Source organism: Camelus dromedarius, chromosome 20 (assembly GCF_036321535.1).
Source record: "Camelus dromedarius isolate mCamDro1 chromosome 20, mCamDro1.pat, whole genome shotgun sequence".
Classification (NCBI taxonomy): domain Eukaryota; kingdom Metazoa; phylum Chordata; class Mammalia; order Artiodactyla; family Camelidae; genus Camelus; species Camelus dromedarius.
In genome coordinates, this window is record NC_087455.1 from 16,084,145 (window position 1) to 16,099,060 (window position 14,916).

General features: G+C 36.7%; 1 protein-coding gene across 5 annotated transcripts in view; it reads left to right on the top strand.

Moving 5' to 3' along the window:
- Nucleotides 1–320: 320 nt before the first annotated feature.
- TAF2 (TATA-box binding protein associated factor 2) overlaps nt 321–14,916 on the top strand; it is an 86,280-nt gene continuing 71,684 nt past the window's right edge. For all 5 annotated transcript variants that reach the window (XR_010377034.1, XM_031439550.2, XM_064476870.1 and 2 more), the window contains exons 1-3: nt 321–699; nt 1,111–1,165; nt 6,308–6,468. Coding sequence is in view for 4 of the 5 variants with exons in the window: in XM_031439550.2 (XP_031295410.2) it covers nt 617–699; nt 1,111–1,165; nt 6,308–6,468 (299 nt within the window). In the remaining variant the exon portion in view is untranslated. The remainder of the gene's footprint in view (nt 700–1,110; nt 1,166–6,307; nt 6,469–14,916) is intronic.

Below are 14,916 nucleotides of genomic sequence, written 5' to 3' on the forward strand. Positions count from 1 at the left end.
AACCAGAGGCACACCTCTCCTGGTTTCCTATGTCCCGGGTTACCAGCCCCAGCCCCCGGCTCTTCACAAACTTTGTCCTCATACTTCTCAGTACTCTTGCGCTAGATCTTTACTCCTCTGAAGTTGTGTTTCTTCCTTTCCGTTTCCTCTTCTTACGTCACGCACAAAACATCCCCGTCTGTGTTCCTAAATTTTAACAGCTCTCACCTGTATACGCAAAGGCAAACGCAAAAGCGCCAGTAACTCTCATGTAAGCCCCGCCCACTGACGAAACTTCCCGCTCCCGCCCTCACCGCCGTCCCACTTCCGCTGATGTCGGAGGTCAGAGGTGACAAGATGTCGGCTGCTGGTAGCTGTGAGGGGCCTCTGAGAGGAGCATCCCCGTGACAGAAGCTCGGCGGAGACAGCTGAAGGAGCCGTACTGCGGGAGCGAGCTTGAGGCGGCGGCGGCGGCGGCGGCGGATCGGGCAGGGCCGGGCGTGGGTGCCGAGGGAGCCCCCGCCACGGGGCGTGACTGCGGGGAGCGTGGGGGAGCGGGGAGTGTCTGGTGCCTGAGACCGGTGATGCTCCGCCGCCCCCCGGGAAGCCGGGAAGCCGAGCTCCGCGGGATCCCTTCATGCCGCCGACTGGTTTAGAGCCCGCCAGAATGAACAGGAAGAAAGGAGACAAGGGCTTTGAAAGCCCAAGGCCATATAAATTATAAGTATTTTTCATTTCCCTTTCTTCTTCTAGGTTGGGTTTTCATTAGTTATGTTTTGTGATTGCTTGAAACTTAGTGGGCCAGGGAAACTAGAAGCCACTCACGGATCTGATGGAAATGGTGTTTGTAGGGTGAAAGTGTTTTGGATGACAGTGTAATTCAGCAGATTTACTGCCCCTTGCGGGTTAATAAACCTTTTCCTTAAAGTACTAAGCTGCATTTTTGTACGAAGAAATTTATTTTCATGGCTGTTAACTAAATTTAAAAGGAGCAAGTTACCCCAATTTATAGGGTTTTGACATGAAAGATACGTGTGATTTTGACCTGCTTGGAACATAGTTCTTGTTTATACTTGAATAGAATTATGCATTATTTAATAATCAAAATATTTCCTTTATTTTTTAATATACAACCCATCAGGTGGTCTGCATCAACAACATAAACTTTCAGAGAAAATCTGTTGTGGTGAGTATATTCTCAACAATTATAAGCAATAACAAGTCCATCCTTTACAGCACTTAGGAACTTTCCTGTCCAGGTAACTGTTTCAAGAATAGGCTAGAATTAAAATTCATACTGTGTGAGTTCAAGGGCCATGCCCTTGCTCCTATATTGGCTGCCTCCTCAATTCTGTCTTTCCTTTTTTTTTTTTTTCCTATTTTCTGATTAAAATTTTATTTCTTTTAATCTGTTATAGAATATGAAAATCTGTATTACCAAACATTTTTAAATTGTGTGCTAAATAGACCAAAATCTTAATGAAAGCTGGTTTTCTTTGGTGGCATCAGCTTCCCTCTCAAACTTGTTTACTTAAGGTGAACTGTATTTAAAAGTGTAAACTTTTCATTAGGATCACAGAATCTTAGATCTATAAAGATCCTTAAAGGTTTATTAAGTCCAATTTCCTCATTTAAGGAATTTCTCTTTCAAAATTTATTACCTTATATTTCATGGAAGGATACTTTAGATGTGTTGTATGAATTGGGTAGGGAAGATATGAGAATTAAAGAGTTAGTTAAGAGGTTACTGTAACAATCTGGGGTAGAAATGGTTTAGCCCTGAATGGAGATATCATTAATGAAATGGCATAGAAATAGAGTGAACATGATTGATTTATAGTGGACATTTATTAAATACGTACTGCATGTAAGACCATCTTAGTAAATTTTGTGCATAAGAGCCTACTGCCACACTTTTCTATATACATGGAGGCATGTATAGGATTGCGTGTTGATATGTATGGCTTTTTGTAAGTATTATAGTTAGGGAAGAAAAATCTAGAATATGTGTTTGTTCTTTAAAGGCAAATTACTGTCTCCCTCCATAATACTGGCTGTCTAATGTAGCCATTTTATTTCAGAGTAACTCCCTGATCCTTCTCGGGAAGGCCTCGTATTAGAAGTTTATCTTGATCCTCTGCTGTAGAGAGGTGGGCACTCAGCAGTGGTGGTAGCCAGAGCAGCTCTGCGAGGGGAAGACCGCGTTGTTGGGTTCGTGCATCTCCTCCCTACCTGCTCATTGACCACTTTTATATTGAGCAGGGTGGCTAGGGAAAGAGTCTGACATCTACTGGATAGATAATCTTGCCAGTTGATTTTTGAGGGCCCCCCTCTGCAATCTCTGAGGATGCCTCTGATGGTTATTTATGTGATAACATAAATATTTTCATATTATACCTACTCTGAGAAATTCATTTATACACTTCTCCCACCATCCACTTATTTACAGTCTTTTAGTCTTGTTCTTTCCACATTCCTAACCAGCTGGCCAAGACATTAACAACTGCCCGTGGATCAGTATAGCTGTGTGCTTCAGGTCATCTCTCCTTCTTTAACAGTGTACAACTAGATGTATTTCCCAGCATTCTGCCCATGGTACAGTTTTCTTCCACTGTGTTTCAGGACCATACCTCAGTGGGTTTCAATGGCAGCTACTATCCACTTCCAACTTTACTAGCATCCTGTGCAGACTTACTCATAATTCAGGCTTGTGCTTTGTCTTATTCTGTTAACTAAGCATGAGGAACTCTCCATGAGGCTGTAGGTGTGATTTGAGGGAGAGATGGAGATGTAGTGGGAACAAGTCTTACTGGATTCTGAGTCACCTGCTCATGCTGTTTGCTTGTCGTGCCTTATAAACCTGCTTGGGCCTGGTCTGGAGGAGTTGTTTCCATTTAAAAGTAGAAAGCTGCTGCACATGCCCAGTTTTATTTTTAAGAGCTTCATGTTATGCTGAGTTCATGATGGCCATTTCAGGTAACTAAAATTACCTGAAATTTTTGGGAGTCCAGGGTCATGTCTTTCCACTGTAGTCCTTGCTCAGAGGGTGAGGTCAGAGAATGAATATGGGGATTTGCCAATTTCTAAAATATATGCTGTATGTCCTGGGACTGGGGAAATAAGTACTAGTCCTATTCTGATACAGACTTGGGAACCCCTTTATTGACCTCCAAAGACTTCCACTCTGACTAGTGGACTATTGTATAGTTTTGGGACTCTGGGGATTAGTGTCAGTTCAGAACCAACATACAGTAATTCCAGGAAAAGGGCAAAAATTAATTTATTTGAGGTGACAGATCTCAAGATTTCAAAAGAAAGATAAGTGAGAGTTGAATGTGTTTGTAGGCATGGGAGAAAGTCCAACAGAGAGATAAGATTGTAATTATAGGAGAGGATAATTAATAGAGCAGGATTTCTTTTTCTTTTTTTGTTTTGTTTTGTTTTTCCTTTTTGTTTTTTTAAGCAGGATTTCTGAGAATACCACAGAGGATGGCCTCTGTTGGAGTAGTAGAAGGATCATCCTCAACAGGAGGGAGAGATAGGTATGTGTAGCAGAAGGGCAAGAGAATTGACAGTTGGCAGAGTGGTTCAAGTTAAGGATCTTGGGTGAACAGGGAAGAGAGTAGCCTTAAAAATATAGGGAAGGATTGTGAGACTGGAGGAGGCCAAGGAACAGGAGAATTTCATGTGGTTGAACAGGAGGACTGGCAGAGAAGTAATAAGAGGAGCAGAAGGACAAGAATTCAAGTTTAAAACGTCAACATCAGAGCAGTCCTGAGCAGTGATGAGGTGTCTTTTAGAGTGTGATCTTGATTGCTGTCCTGGAATGGTAGTGGAGATTGTAGGAACTGAGGTCGGGGGCTTTGAAGCAGTGTTACTGCGTGGATCAGCTGTGTCTGATTCATGTCACTTAGATTGATGGCTGAGATGGGTTAGAAAGGGAAAGTATGAACCTTCAGTGAATGCTGGAGGACTTGGGAGATATTAGTGAAAGGGATAGAAGCTGGTGTACTGTATGGCATGGACTCATAGGAAAAGAAGTAGAAAAGAATAATAATAAAAACATTTACTAGATGTCAGCTGCGGTTTTAAGTGCTTTCCATGTATTAATTTTCTCAATTATCATAATAACACCAAAAGGTAGGTGGTGTCATTCTTGTTTTACAGATGAGGAAAGTGAGGTACAGAAAGCTAGAGTAACTTAGCTCAAGATCATCATACACTTACTAAGTGGTGGGGCTGGGATTTGAAAGCAGGCAATCTGTCTCAAGAACACATGTATTTAACAGTGACACTATTCTGCCCTCGCTCTTACAGCCATTTGAAATCCTACAAATGGTCTAGAAATAGTGATGAAAACTAGGAGGGTTCCTGTTTTGCCTTCCTCTAATTTATAGTGAATGAAAGAATAAGTAGCTTCTTTTCAAGATGGACTTAAGAGATGTTTCATCTAAGGCTAGTGGGTAGAGGAGTTTTTGAAAAGGTTGCGTGGCTCAGGAGAGTTACTTAAAATGGGCTAGGGCCTCTGGGAGGATGGTCAGCTGTTAAGTGGTGGGGAGAGAGCAAGGAGCAAGAAGAGGATACGTTAGAGGTTAGATGACCTGGCAGGCTTGCAGTTGTGCTAGTGGCTAAGGAAGACAGGGATTGGAGGCCAGTCAGTGGGTCTGAATGTTGCCGGCAGGTGTAGGTTAGGGCTCTAGGTGGTGTCAGAGACCTGGTGATAGAAGGAGACTGAGCTTCCCCTGTCTTCATGAAATAGACTTCATTCACTGTCATTATTATTAATCTTAGTTTAGAAAGCCGGAGCCTGTTCTTATGTCCCACTCATGTAACTGCTTGTTGACACCAGTTTCCATAATCTTTTCTAGTTCACTTTTTGACATCATCTTGGTTCTGCTTGTCGTCTTTCTTTTTGCTGATCCAAGCTTATTTATGTAGGTTGGTCTTTGGCTCGCTGATATGATAATTAAGGGAATTTGGGTCTTCCTACATTGCTCACAGTTTAATACCTTTAAACTTCATCAACAGTATTTTTGCTTCTGCTTTTTCTGTTCTTATTTGCTTCCACATAGATCTGTCCAGATGGTCTGATTTAGGGATGTAGGACTCTCTTATTTGGGAATTGGAGGAAAGGGAGCTATAGAGTAGATAGATGGGCTTTTGAGCAGTTGGGCTGAATGTTATAAAAAAAACCAAATTTCTGCGTATTATTTAAAAGCCTTGTCTGAGAGACATTATGGCATAGTGGGAATCAGTTGGGATCATTTCGACGTGTGTTTGAATCTCAGTTCTCCACTTAAATGATATAATCATTTTAACTCTGTTCACTTATATGTAAAAAGCATTAAGTATTATCTCTTAAAGTTGTTGGGATTAGAAAGAACATAGGAAAGTTCTAGTGTAATGTCTGGCGTGCAGTAGTGCTCATTAAATAGTAGCCATTATAATTGTCATAATCTAGTTCTCTCTGGTTATTGCCTGAATTTCATCTTAGTTATGCCTGTTGTGGTCTGTGAAATTTTTCTGTTCACTTTGCAGCCCCTGCAATGTTACTATTTCATGCCCTCCTATATTTTATGTTTTCAACCCAGAATATTAAACTCACTGGGCATACATTCCCTGTTTCACTGGTCCATCTTTTCAATTTGATTAAATGCAGGAGGGTGGTGGACAGTCAGTGTATTTAGCTGTCTCTCTTGTCTTGTGTACATGCTTCAGATAGATTGCTCACCACACAACTAACGTGGTAGAACTGTATGCGCCCTTTGTGATTACTTGGTAGGAAGTCATCCAGCACTTTGAAGTATATGCTGCCCTTGGAGGTGGAAATAGATTTTTTTTCCTACTTGCCTGAATATCTCTTACAACTCTTACCCTTTCACATTTCCTGATTTACCTCGCATGAGCAGAGAGATTCCCACTTGGTAGTGTAGTTTTTTTACCCTATTTTTAGAAGCCACGTTCTTTTATTCACTGAACTGGTTTTGATTCTCTTTTTGCTCTGTCATTTTTTCCCCCCCTTACTGCCTGTTTGGATTTCTAATACTTGAGAGTGGTGAGTCCTTTTACTTTGCTTTCTAGCAGATGGTCTGAATTTCACTGATAGTGAATGTGAACCACCAGGACATGATAAAGTATATGTAATTCACGCCCATTTAGTCGCTAGGACAACCATTCTTGAAATGAAGATACTTGGAGAATACTTGTGTGTGTATCTATTTGGGAGTCTGCCTGCAGAATGTAGTATATGTATAAGTAGTAGAAATCAAAGAAATATGTTCTAAAACATACCAGTATTAATTATAATCACTATTCTTTATCTTTACAGGGATTCGTAGAACTGACTATATTTCCCACAGTTGCAAACTTGAATAGAATCAAGTTGAACAGCAAACAGTGTAGAATATACCGAGTAAGGATCAATGATTTAGAAGCTGCTTTTATATATAATGATCCAACCTTGGAAGTTTGTCACAATGAATCAAAACAGTAAGTTATACACTTTAAAAGTCGATATTTTAAATTTTAATTTAATTTAATTTTTTTATTGAAGTGTAGTCGGTTTACAACGTTGTATCAATATCTGGTGTACAGCATAATGTCTCAGTCATACATGCACATACATATATTCCTTTTCATACTCTTTTTCACTGTAGGTTATTACAAGATGTTGAATATAGTTCCCTGTGCTACACAGAAGAAACTTCTTGCTTATCTATTTCATATGTAGTAGTTAGTATCTGCAAACCTTGAACTCCCATTTTGTCCCCTCCCACCCCCATTCCCCTCGATAACCATAAGTTTGTTATCTATGTCTGTGAGTCTGTTTCTGTTTTGTAAATAAGTTCATTTCTGTCTTTTTTATTAAGATTCCGCATATAAGTGATATCATATGGTATTTTTCTTTCTCTTTCTGGCTTAGAATGATGATCTCTAGGTCCATCCATGTTGCAGCAAATGGTATTTTATTCTTTTTTATGGCTGGGTAATATTCCATCATATAAATATACCACATCTTCTTTATCCAGTCATCTGTCAATGGACATTTAGGTTGTTTCCTTGTCTTGGCTATTGTAAATAGTCCTGCTATGAACATTGGGGTACATGTATCTTTTTACATTAGAATTCCCTCTGGATATGTGCCCAGGAGTGGGATTGCTGGATCATGTGGTAAGTATGCTTTTAGTTTTTTAAGGCATCTCCATACTGTTTTCTGTAGTGGATGCACCAAACTACATTCCCACCAACAGTGTATAAGGGTTCCTTTATTCTCTACAACCTCTCCAGCATTTACCATTTGTGGGCTTTTTAATGATGGCCATTCTGATTGGTGTGAGATGATACCTCATTATAGTTATGATTTGCATTCCTCTGATAATTAGTGATATTGAGCATTCTTTTTCCATGTGCCTATTGGCCATTTGTATGTCTTCATAGGAGAATTGCTTCTTTAGGTCTTCTGCCCATTTTTGGATTGGGTTGTTTGTTTTTTTTGTTACTACTTTGTATGAGCTGTTTATATATTTTGGAAATTAAGCCCTTGTCAGTTGCATCATTTGCAAATATTTTTTACCATTTCATAGGTTGTCTTTTGTTTATAGTTTCCTTTGCCTGTGCAAAAGTTTATGAGTTTAATTAGGTCCCATTTGTTTATTTTTGCTTTTATTTCTATTGCCTGGGGAGAGTGCCCTAGGAGAACATGGCTAAAATTTATGTTAGAGAATGTTTAGCCTGTGTTTTCTTCTAGGAGTTTTATAGTGTCTTGTCTTATGTTTAAGTCCAAAAGTTGATATTTCTGACAGTTTTTTTTAATGATTGGATTAATTTTTTTCAACAGATTTTTCTTAGATTATTATTAGACTCACTTACCCAATTTTTTTCCAAATTATAATTCTGTTGCTTTTACCACTCCTTACATTTGGTTCAAGCAATTTTACTAGCTCTGCCCAACATAAGTTACTAAGTTTCCTTTCTTCAGACTGCAGTTTTAAAGAAGGGCTATGAGAGAATGGTAAATTTTCTTAGCCATTTTTCTACTTTTAATGTTTTAAAAATAGTATTTTCTTCACAGAGATTAATGTAATCTTCAGTGAGTTATATAGTACTGTAATCTGTAGACCAGAAACTGTTTTAAAATATTCTATAAAATATTTGACAACTTTAGAATATTTCAAAGTATTATCTGAAATATCTCATTCCTTCACCTTAAATATTGCCTCTCTTGAGGCTACTTCCGATTTTTATCAGTAAACATATATTTTTGTGATCAGTTTTATGTTCTACATTTTTCATTTAAATACTTTGTTTTCACTTTTCCACGTATAATGATAGGCTTCATTTTTTTAATCATTTTTAGGGGCAGGTAGTATTCCATTTACTCAGTATGCTGTGGTTTGCATGATTATTTTTCAGATTCTTTTTTTTTTTTCTTTCAATGATTTTCTTAGGAAAATGGGATTCTCATTTTTCTTATGGCTCTTCTAGGATTTTACTTGATTGTGCCCTGGTAAGATTTGTACTGATTTAAATACTGTCAACTTTGTTTGAAGGCACTTGTTTTTTCAAAGCTTCGATAGCATTGGATTATATCATGTCTGTGATTCCCAGTGTTTTGGGGTAGAATGCCCCAAACTAAACTCTTTTCTTCATAAACTGTAAACTCTTTTTAGTCAAGATGATATTTTAACTAGTCTAAATCTGTAATATTTGCCTTAAGGCAGCAGGTCTCAAAGTGTGATTCACAGACAGGCATCATCAGCATCACCTGGAGCTTGTTAGAAATGCAAATTTCCAAGCATTACCCTAGACCTGCTGGTTCAGAAACTGGGGATAGGGTTCTGCAGTTTGTGTTTAACTAGTCTGCCAGGTAATTCTGATACAAGCTAAAGCTTGAGAAGGAACCACTCCTCTTTAAGGGATTGGGATAGTTGAGAAAGGAGGCTTATCTGTAGGCATATTTATCATCCCAATAACTATTGATTTAGAATTTGTCAAACTCGGAGAAAAGAAAGGGGTGTTAGAAAAATTCAGGGAATCTCTGAGTTGCTCCTGTGACTTCCCATTCTATAAAGATGAGCTGTTGAAAATACATGCTTTTACAGCCATACTTGTAGAATTGACATAAAAAGACTTATTACAAAATCATCTGCATCTTCTTCCTCCCCCCAAAAACAATCGTCTGGCTTTGGAGCAGTAAGTAGGTACCACTAAGGGATGAAAAAGGCATGGGTAAAAGGGCAAGTAGGAGCTACTGCCTTGTTAAAAGTCCAAAATAGCTACTCTGTTGAGCCTAGAACTCTGCATTGATGCCAGAGTAAGAAGCTTCTCCATCTGCCAGTCACAAAACACAGCGTTTGCACAGCTGCTTTTTACCTGTTGTTGATGCTCAGGTCTCAAAGAAGATAATCTATGACATTGCAGTGACAGGAACAGTGGACTCCAGATCCGTTGAGGAAGCAAGCTTTACTTCGCTATGTTAATTTTGAGATGATGATAGCCCCTAAAATTTTTCTTTAGTGATAAGGAAGATACCGCATTACTTTTTGTATTATAAAGGAAGGAAAGGAAGTCATAAAGGAGAATCTTTTCAAAGATTAGGTTAGAAAATTGGGAAAGTTAGAATGTATTTAAAATTTTCTTTTCAGCTGGTATCAGAGCTCTGTTAGCCGTGGTCACTTATTAAATACTCATGACAACCTGTGATGTTCTTCCTGGCTCTAGAATCTTGATTACCTTTTTTTTTTTTTTTTATTACTTTCAAAGAGAGATGACATTAGTTGTTTTTGCTGATGTTTGTGTATTCTCTGACTTGTTCAGAAAAGAATTTGAGATTGGTTTTAGAATTTTATTGTATAACAGGTTTTTAAAGTAGTTAATCAAATTAGCATGAAGGGTGAAAAAGTATAGGGTGGTAACACACTACTAAGCTACTGCACAATTGTTAGAGGAGGACTGTAGGCTTGGTTTTGATATTTCTGGTTGTCATACAAAGGGGGAATCACTGTTGTACGTGTATAAGATTCATAAGATATGAGAAAGAAACCACCGGTTACTCAGAAAAAAATACTGCTTAGCAGTTAGATGTGAAAAGTATCTCCTGTTAATGATATTGTTTATTTTTAAAGATAACTTTGGGAAAGGCAGATAGTTAAGGTCTTTAGCATGTCCCTAATACTTCTGTTACATCTCTTGTTTCGAAAGTAACTTTTTTTTAGTGAACCAATACAATTTCCGCTAAAGCTGAAACAGAAATTAAATATAAAAGATTTGAAATTGAAAATTAAACTTAAAACTCAGTGGTAAAATTTGATCTTGAATACATATAAGAATGTGCTAACGTTCAAAGAAGTAATATGCTACTTCATCACATTTTCTTCTTATTTGTTTTAAAGTTAAGGTGCCAGGCCCTTCTGTTTTTAATGGAAAGAGTGTGCTTACCTTGGTTAAGATTCAGCACCTTTGAACTGCAGGGGGAATGTAAGGAGGGGAAACATTCAGATAAGGGGCCAAAAGGCGTTTCTACCTAATTTATCCCACTAATGTTAGCTGAGTTGTTAAGTTACCTGTACTAGCAATTAAAAAGCCTGTTTGTTATGTAACATCTGTAAGGCTTCTCTGCCTCTTTCTCTTTGTCTGTCTGTCTGTCTGTCTGTCTGTCTGTCTGTCTGTCTGTCTCTCTCTCTCTCTCTCTCTATCTCTCTCGTCTCTCTCTGCCTCTTTCTCTCCCTCCCTCCCTCTCTGGCTTATTGTCTGTCAGTAAAATAATTTAAAAACATTTTTTTTTTCTTTACCAGTAAAATAATTGAAGCACTTGAAGTTTCTCCAAATATATTTTCTGTTTGAGTCTCACATGTTGTAGGTATAGTTTGCCTCCATGGGAGCTGTGGCTCTTTGGTAGTTTTTAAAGTTTGTTTTTGTGCTTTCTTCCTTCCTTCCTTTCTTCCTTTCTTTCTTTCTCCACATTTCTCTCTTCTTAGAATAAAATAAATGTAGACTTTGCCAGAGAAACTGTTTCTGTGCATAGATAGCCTACAGTGGCCGAGATTTCTCTTTCCTCTTTGTTTCTTTCCCTTCCTTTGATAGGCTTTGCTACTTTGAGAAGACCTTTTTATTTTACTTGAAAAGTCTCCAGTTTCAGGAATTAGTTTCATTCCTGTCTTCTGTCTTCATTCCCACTAAGGAGTGACAGTAGAAATGAAGCTAACTTAAGATATAAATGAAATAACTTGAGTGATTGGAGCAATTTTTAGAGTGACTAGAATTGATTTTTTTTTTTAGTTACTTTTTAAAAAAAAAAAAGATTTTCTAGGACCTGTATTTAATACAGACTTACATAGAGATTTTAAATGCTATTATTTTACTAATGTCATGTGGTAGAAGTGGTTAATTCTCTTATTGATTATGGTTAAGTAAAATGGATAGTTTTATAGTTTAACTCAGCCACAATGCCTCATGGCCAGTTGTTTTAGTAGTATTGCTTGGAATTAAGTTGTCATAATTTGAAGAACATTGGGGTTGATTTAGTCAAAACTTCATCAGGAATTTTTCCTTTACTATTCTACCTTCTACTTGAATGCTTCCAGCTCTGGAGAGCTCACTGTATTTTAAAGCACCCTTTTCATTATTTCTAAGTGCTAGAAAGTTTTTTTACTACATTGAGTTACAGTCTGTTTTGCTATGATGTTCACAGACTTATCCTAATTAAAAATTGTTTTCCTCTTAAGTTTTCTCTTTTCCAGTCTGTACCATCTCACTACTCTCAACCATTCCTCATTTAAAACTCTTCCCAAATTTGTTAACCGTTCTCTTTGCCCTTCTCTGAATACTCTCTAGCATTGTGTTTTCTTAAATGTGGTAACCCTAGGACTAGATAGAGTTCTTCTTACTTGGACTTCTTATAATCACACATGCTTAGCAGTAGAGCCATTTTGTTCTTACCTGTAGTCAGTATTTCTAGTGGCTTGAAATTCATTAGCCTTTCACAAATAGTTACTTTTAAGTAGTTGATTCAAGTTTGAGCTTATAATTAGTGAAATCCTCTAGGCTTTTTCATAGAAAAACTTGTTAAGGAAGGGCTTTCTCTAAGCAACCTTATTATTTCATGGTAATGGTATCATATCAAATGTTATTTTGATTACTTTTAAAAAGTAATTTTTATTAATTTTGAAATTCCATTTCTGTAAAATAGATTTTTCTATTGGCTTTTATTTATTTTACTCTGTATGTAAACTATCAAAACTAAAGACAAGAAAGAACGAATGTTGACAAAGATATCGAGTAAGAATTCTCAACCATTGCTAATAGAAATGTAAATTGAGGTTGAATGTATACAAACTCTATGATTGGCATTCTCACTCCTAGGTATATACAGAAAAGTATAAAAATGTTCACAGCAGCATTTGTAATAGTCAAAATTACTGAAAACCCATCAATGGTAGAATAGTAGATTGTGATATATTTTCACACTATTAGAATTCTACAGGTAATGAGACTGAGTGACCAATAGCTAGATGCATTATTAGCATGGATGAATTTCACAAACTTAACATTGAATAAAAGAAGTCAGACATGAAAGAACATGTATTAAGTTGTTAATCTATCACATGAGATGTCAGAATAATGCGTTACCCTTGGTCATGGGAAGCAGGGCTAGGTTAGTGATTACAAGAGGGCTTCTGGGAGGCTGGTAAAGTTGTGTTCTTGCTCTGCATGCTGGTTACTTGGGTTTTGTGAAAATTCATCAAGCTGTATACGTAGAGTATATGTACTTTTCTGATGTACATGTGCTTTCATGAATATTTTTTTAAATGGAGAAAAAGTTTATGAGTAACTGAATGTTAAGTTTTGCAAAATCTGTGCCTATAGTTTTAAGAAGCACACATTCCTTATTTGATAAAGAATTAACAGATTATTTTATTTAATATGAATTTTTATAATAGGATTTTGGAGAAAATTCTTTTGATTACCTTGATTTACTAGTTTTTCAATATCCCCTACAACATTACTCATCTTTAAGCTTTGTTCCCTTAAAGAGGACTGGGGATTGGCATAGTGGTGGTTATAGGGCAAGGGCTCATTAATATTTGGAGTCATTGTTATTCTGAAAATTGAAAACACTATAATCTTGCCTTGTAATTTTTGGCTTTTATGAAGTTATTATGAAAGGAAACACATTTGATTTGTTTTATGAAAGGAAACACTGAAATCCAAACCATGAGAAGGTTGTTCCTCATAACTGACTTTCCAGTAGATTCCTTTTATAATGACTCACCATTTTATTTGGACCACTTTACCTTTTCTCAGGAAATGAGGAGATTAAGTGAGAATGATTTCCCATAAAAAAAAAAAAAACTGAATGATTTAATGTCTAATGTTTAAATTTGGCTTTTTGTGTAATGATGATTTTTACATTTTTGAATTTCACAGATAACTGGGGGAAATTATAAGTTCTTTAGTTATTTTTCAGATTTCATTCTTGTGAAATTTTATTGAAAAGAAATTGCATCCTACAGATGTACAAAGTAGTCTTTAAAATTAGATAGTATGTTAACTAAGTGCTGGCAAGGATACAGAGCAACGGGCATCTCTTATAATGCTCGTGGAAAAGCAGAATGATACAGCTATTCTTGAAAATAATTTTAGCAGATTCTTATAAAGCTAAATTTATATTTACTATATGACTCAACAGTCCTATTCTTGAGTCTTTGTACTACAGAAATGAAAATTAAATTCACATAAAAACTGATTCCCAGTTGTTTATAGCAGCTTTATTTGTGATAGCCAAAAGCTGGAAACAGCCCAGATGTCTTTGAGTAGATGAATGAATAAATAATAAACAATGTATGGTATAGTCCATACAATGGGATACTATTAGTGTAAAAGGAACAAATTATTGATACATGTTACCCCTTAGATGAATTTCAAAGACATACTGGGTGAGATAAGCCAGCCTCAAAAGGTTGCATTCTGTATGATTCCGTTTATTTGACGTGATGCATAGCATAAGGGACTTTGCGGGATGATGGAACTGTCCCATATCCTGATTGTGGTAGTGTTTACACATGTGTTAAAATTGACAGATTTATATAACAAAGGAAAAATTTTACTTTTACTGTATGCTAGTTAAAAAAAAAAGGTAGTATGTTACCTTTTTTTTTAATTGTGGTCCTGGAGTTTTTATACCTTTTATTTTACATATCGGAAAAAAGAAAATGTTGAAATTGTTGAGAAGGCTGCCTAACTACTTCAGAACTTTGTGTTTTGTAGTTGTTAAAGGCCACAGTTAACATTATATTCTCCTAGTTAGAGAGATGGAGGTGGGGGAGGAATGGCTTCTGTCCTGTTGAAAGTATGTAAATTTAATGTTTTATTTAATAACTTTTCCTATTTTATTTTCCCTATAATCTTCTGTACAGTATATGAAACTTGTCTTTTAATAAGTTAAAAATATATTAAGCTAGTGAAATGTCACTAAGTTTGTGGATTCGTCTAATGGCAAGATGATAGACACAAAGGTGCACAACAAGAATATGGCTCATGGTGGTGTGTCTCTTATTTTCTCACTCTTGCCATTCTTCATCTTTCTTTTTTCTCCCATTTCTTCCATATTCCTTTAACTTGATTTCAGTGGGGAAATGTAATACGCGTGTGTGTGTAAATATACGTGTATAAGTCATTTTTATGGTCTACCATTAGAAAATCAGATGAGAACAATGTTTTCATATTTCCATAAGGCTTCTGTGTATTTCGTCCAGTGGGAAATAAGGCCAAGTAACTATTGAACAAATATTATTTATGTCCCTTGGCATTAAGGGGATATAACAGTGAACCACCCAAAAGTTCCCTTCTTCCTTAAGCTTACATTGTCATGCACTGGGAGCAGTACTATAGTTTGAGGAATTGATTCCCATCCTGACTTGTTTGAAACATTTTAATTTC